We start from the raw sequence: 5,999 nt of genomic DNA on the forward strand, positions 1-5,999 counted from the left end.
GTAAGAAAAGGAACAAAGTTAAAGGAGTTAATATAAAGTAACCCCTGTAAATTAAAATTATCTAGACTTATTATAAAGTTATAGTAATTAAGAAAATGCAGTATTGATGCAAAGATAGACAAATGATACAGTGGAACAGAACACAGAGTATTAAAAAGGACTCAGACATATGTGCTCTTCTGCTTAAGATAAAGGTAGCACTGCAGTGGGGGGAAAAGTCTTTTCAGAAGAAGATTCTGAGTGCATTGGATGCCCATGTGAAACATGACTTATCTTACACAGATATCAATCCCAGAAGGAAGGTACAATTACATGCAAGAGAAAAAGAAACTTTTGTAAGATACTCTAAGAGAATATTTTCATGATCTTGGAGTAGGGAAAGTTCTTTTCAAAGGGATATAAGAAGTATTAAATATACAGGGAAAAGTTGGTAAGTTATATTAATATTTCCTCAAGTTAAAAACTTGCTTCATCAAAGGATACTGTACCATTAGGAAAACGAAAAGACCAAATGTTAAACACACAAAATAAGTAACATATATTTGCGCCCAAAGTCATTGTCATGCTACATTCTAGCATCATATTTATAATAGTCAAGAGCAGGAAACAACTCAAATCTCTAACATCAGTTGAATGGATCAATGGCCATGTTATCAATGAAAGCAATATTCTACAGTAATAAAAATGAATAAAGTACTGCTATAAACAGCATCATGAGTGAATCCTGAACATCATGTTGAGTCAAAGAAGTCACACACAAAAGAAACACACTGCATAATTTTATATAAAGTTCAAAAAACGATAAAACACTCTGTGCTAGTAGAAGTTAGATAAGCAGTTTTCCCTGGAGAGGAGGGAGGCCACAGTTATTGGAGGCAACAGTGACTCTTGGTGCTGGGAATGTTCTCTTTGCTGCTCTGGGTACATGACTGAAGTCTACACATATTGCTTATACACTGTTTTCTATGATCATATGTCAATAACAATGTTGCTTTAAAATACATTATTCCTCTTCATCCTTTCTTGCCCTAATCTGAAAAATGAATGAACGAGAAGCACCATATTTCATCATGAAATATCTTCCAAAGCCAGTTTTCCCTCACTCTCTGCTCTTCAGGACATTTCACTCCAGGAGCATCCTAAGTACCAATAGCCCTTCTCTCTCTCTTACCTGAGCAAATCACAGAGGCCGTGTTGCCATGGGAACAGTCAGGACCACCCAAGGCAGTCATAGGGCAACTCCACAGGAAAGACTCTGCCCCTGAGCAGTGAAATCGGGCTGTTGAGATCCGGTCACCTCTCTCCACCAAGTGTGGTCCTCTGGGGGTGGAGATGGCAATTCCACAGCCGAGCTGATGACAGACAACATTGGCATTGGCCAGACTCCAGTGGGAGGCACAGAGAGCTCTCCATCGTCCAGAAATATTTATCTCCACCTGCCCCTCACACTGAGAGGGGCCATTGGTCATGAGTCGGACTTCTGAGTATGCTGGTAGAAGAAGACAGAAATTCAGAAAAATCTCATGATTTCTCACCTGAGCAAAGTGTGCAGGGAGGTTAGTCCTGACCTGCATCTCACCTGAACAAACAACCTGAGCAGCTCCACTGTGGCGACAAGTGCCCCCTGGACAGGGCACTCTGGGGCAGGACCAGAGCTTACGTTCCTCCCCCTCACACCTGAACTCTTCAGCCCAGACCCGGCCATCAGACTCTCTGAAGACCTCGTGTCCCTGGACAGACACAGCCTTGCCACATCCCAGCTCTGCACAGATGACCTGGGCAGTGCGGAGTGTGAAGTTCCCATCAGACACTGGGGTCCAGTCTTCTCCAGGACGTACTTCTACCCGTCCTGAGCAGGGTCCATTGTCTCCAACCAGACGTACAAATCCTAAGAAAACAACAACAAGAAATCCAGTGAGTGCCCATAGTCCTGGTTTGGCAGATGGAAACGATGTCACAGGCAATAATGTGAAAATTTTTCTTTTTCAGGAGTGGCACCTGGAGAGAGAATTGGACACTTATTCTCAGAATTTCATGAGCAAGTATTTTCATGAGCAAGTTTCTGAAAAGAAACTCTGAAGGATTTTCAGGGTCAGTTTGAAATGGCTGATTTCCAAAAACATGCATTTTGAGGTTAATTAGTAATGTGAATTCCTCATCTAGAAGCCTGGAAACTACAGAGCACAAGGATACTGCTCTGTAGTGGGCACCAGACTCAGGTTCAGAGCTGAACTAACCCAGAGTGAAGTAGATCCATGGGCCACAAGAGGTTACAGGACTAAGAGCCTCACAAGGTTAGAAGGCCATCCTGAGATTTCTGAGGCCAGAATACTGGCCAGTTTTCTCTCAGGAACCGATACTCAAGTCACTGAAGATAGGGAAAATCACGCGGGCTGGATGTGTGAGTGCTCGCTGACAGTAGACAGACTTCTGGCTAACAGGAGGAAAGCTAGACATTATAACAAGCTTTCACACATGTTTCTCATAATTTTTCATGGTGAAAAATTCCAAGAATTTCTTAGGTGACCTGATTTTGGAAAGTTATCCAGAGATCAGTTTGGATAGGAAGAAAGCTCAGAGTCACAGAAGAAGGGGCGGGTCATAGCCATCTTTCTTGAAAGCTTAGAATTTATCAAAGAACCTGGGAGAGAGTGAGTTCTCAGTGGGAGCATGCAAAACAGCTGAGGTTTTTGATTACTTCATACTAGACATGTGAACTTTAGGAAATGCTAAAAAGTGAAGATAAGTTAAAGTATTTTAATCCTGTCTATATGCTAACTGTTTCTTTCTTTCCTATTTGGATTCTTGAGAAATAGCCACTATGCTGTAAAGAACAAGAGTAAGATGAAGAGAGCAGAGGGCAAATATTGAAGTGAAGTGAATTGAAGGTCACTCAGTCATGTCTGACTCTCTGCGACCCCATGGACTATACAGTCCATGGAATTCTCCATGCCAGAATACTGGAGTGGGTAGCCTATCCCTTCTCCAGGGGATCTTCCCAATCCAGGGGTCTAACTGGGGTCTCCTGCACTGGAGGTGGATTCTTTGCCAACTGAGCCATGAGGGAAGCCCAGAGAGCAAATAAGCCATACACAATTCAGAAATTTTCAAATTGCAAAAGCCTCAATATGGATGAAAGATAGAATATTTGGGGGAAATATTTGTCCAACAAGTTTTTGACACATTTTATCCCCTGTGTTCCTCCCATCAACCACTTCACCCTGCCACCTTTCCCATTTCTCCCACTGCAGACAAGAGAAAACCATCTTAAGAACTGCAAGTGGGTGGAAAGGAAATTCTGAAAGGGAAGAACTTCTGTAGGAGTGGAGTGAGGTAGGGTGTGTGGTAGGTTAAATGGGGAGTGGATGGGGTATGAAACTGAGAGAGAGACCAAAGGAAAAACTGATGATCATGGTTTGAACTTCAGGGACCATACTTTGGGTAGAGGAAGGTAATCCAAATAAAAAAGAAACCCACAACATAAAACACTTTCTTTAACACACTTGTCTGGTTTCAAAGTATGCTCATGATAAATTATGTACATGGTGAAATTCTTTCTGGTAAAGGATTCTGATTATATAAATATGCGAACTTTGAAGGTTCAGAAAGAATATTCTAACAAAATAAAAATCTGCTACAGAAAAGAGAAAAAAAAAAAAACAGAAAAGACCTAAAAGAAATTAAAGATTTGAAGGATCAGCTTGACCACCTTTACAAGAGTAAATGGTGAGAGAGAAGATGGTCTGCTTGCCTTTTATTATTTATCACTTTCATTTCCCCAGAGAGGCACAGGTTAGAACTCCTAGTGTGGTCTGGTTGGGAGTTCGCTCATAGGCAACACATTCTAATTAAAGCATTTTCAGTCAACACTTTTTAGTTGCTATATTAACCCCATAAGATTACAGATTAGGCAGAACACAATAGAAATATTTGTTATATGCTGTTTTATGGTACCCTGATACATGTTAAATGCTCAAATATACACTGAATAATCAATAGTCTTATATACATAAGGATAGACTCTTCTGAGACAAATTATGATTTCTTTTTTGTTTTCTATTTGATTTTAAAATTTATGTGGAAGATTATGTGTGTGGAAACTGCGAGAAAGTTTGTGGAATAGAAGGCCTATGTCAGTGGATAAGGATATTAAATATAACAAAAATATATCCTTCTCTGGTCTCTTGCTCTACAGACATCCTGCATCCTTAGACACACACAGCATCCTCCACACCACTCCTGGACCATCAGTGCTGCTCAGAACACCCCACATGTGCCTTTTTCAGTTCCTATTACAATCCCTCTCCCTCCCAGCTGCTATAACTCTCTTCTACCTTCTTCAAAAATTACGTCTGTCCCCTTACTCCTATTCATATCAAGTAACCCCCCAAATTCAATTCTCTTAAATCATTGAAGTCATCAAGTATAAACTATATAATTTCTCACCATAAAACACAGAAATTGTATTGCTTCCACTTTTGACTTGTCAGTATATGGCTAAGTGTTCTTCCAAAGTTTTGGCCTGTACAGATGTCTTAAAAGAAAAAAAATGGGCAGAGAATCTCTTATAGTAACAATGGAAGGAGAACCCATGACTCAGAGCACTTCGTCCAAAGTTCTCTGGTGTTACCTGCAAAGGCCTATGAACATTTACATCTAAAATTTCCAAAGAGGCTTGCAGTTTGGCACAAATCCATCAATTCCTGTCTGATCTGTTTCATGACATCCTCTGTGCCTCCACTCCTACTAACCTAGTGTAAAATAATGCCTCACACTGTACGTACAGAAACAACTCCATCCACGATGATGTGTCCTCATTCCAGCCCTCCCTTCCCATAGGCTAACTGTGCGAAGGGATTTGTGCGGTGATTTGAAAATGTCTCATGTGGTTGATCTCCATCTTCATTATGAAGATCACTTTTCATTGGAATAGTTTAACCTACTATGTCAGGTAAGATCACTGGAGAAGAAACAGCAGAGACTTACAGCAGGAAAGTAAATGAAGCACATCACCCACAGAAGCTTTGTGCATTCAGGGAGGAGGGGCCTGTCTCAGTCCTCTAGCCCATCTGTCTCCTATTGCCCCAGTGACCAGACACCGGCTTCCATGGACCTTTCCACTCTGCCATCACAGGGCAACACCCTGACCATACCTGAGCAGATGACGCCGGCATCGTTGTCGTGACTGCAGTTGTGCACTCCCCAGCCCTGGGAAGGGCACTTCCACAGGTGGGACTCCTTTCCTCTGCAGTCCAGTGTGTCCAGCCAGATGGGCCCTGATCCTGCCCCAAAGTGAGCAGACCCCATGGCATTCAGGGCATCTCCACAGCCCAGATGTCTGCACACAATGCCGGCATCGTCCAGGTCCCAGCCGTTATCACAGATGGTGCCCCAGGAGCCCTGGTCAAGGATCTCCACTCTCCCGGCACAGGGACCTCCTCCGTCCACTAGGCGGAGCTGTCTGCTGTCTGAGGAGAGAGAAATGGGACAATGGGGCGTTGACAGTGGGGATAAGGGTCTTCTGTCCTGTAGGACCTTCACCTGAGCAGTAGGGGGCGCTCTCCTCTGAGGCGTCAGAGTCCCCTGGTTCTGACAGGGAGTCATTGCACTGGGGCAGCACCTGAGTCTGGTTTCTTACAGCCGTGATAGGAGAATAATAACATTGAAAATGGGCAAAAACAGGAACTATTTACTGAGTAGAGTGAGACAGAAGTGTTAACTGAAAGGTTGTTGTTGAATTACGACGCCGGGATTCTTGGCCCCCGGAGGAGAAGAATTCAATCCGGGGCCAGAGACGAGGCTTGATCACTCAGAGCTTCTGTGTAACAAAGTTTTATTAAAGTATAAAGGAGATAGAGAAAGCTTCTGACATAGGCATCAAAAGGGGGCAGAAAGAGTACCCCCCTGCTGGTCTTTAGCTGGATGTCATATAGTCACCAGCAGTCTGTTAATGAAAGAAAGGAATGTCTCAAAACTTAGAATGGCACCAGGCCCCTCAC

At 42.9% G+C, this 5,999-nt stretch overlaps 1 protein-coding gene across 1 annotated transcript in view; it reads right to left on the bottom strand.

Moving 5' to 3' along the window:
* Window positions 1–5,604, bottom strand: part of LOC120857783 (antigen WC1.1-like) — a 12,021-nt gene extending 6,417 nt beyond the window's left edge. The window contains exons 1-4 of the mRNA XM_040233519.1: window positions 5,154–5,604; window positions 2,389–2,449; window positions 1,580–1,980; window positions 1,172–1,489 (exon numbers count right to left, since the gene is read on the bottom strand). Of these exons, the coding sequence (XP_040089453.1) occupies window positions 1,172–1,489; window positions 1,580–1,980; window positions 2,389–2,449; window positions 5,154–5,604 (1,231 nt within the window). The remainder of the gene's footprint in view (window positions 1–1,171; window positions 1,490–1,579; window positions 1,981–2,388; window positions 2,450–5,153) is intronic.
* Between the last annotated feature and the right edge of the window lie 395 nt (window positions 5,605–5,999).

The sequence above is a fragment of the Oryx dammah genome, unplaced genomic scaffold (genome assembly GCF_014754425.2).
Source record: "Oryx dammah isolate SB20612 unplaced genomic scaffold, SCBI_Odam_1.1 HiC_scaffold_29, whole genome shotgun sequence".
Lineage (NCBI taxonomy): Eukaryota > Metazoa > Chordata > Mammalia > Artiodactyla > Bovidae > Oryx > Oryx dammah.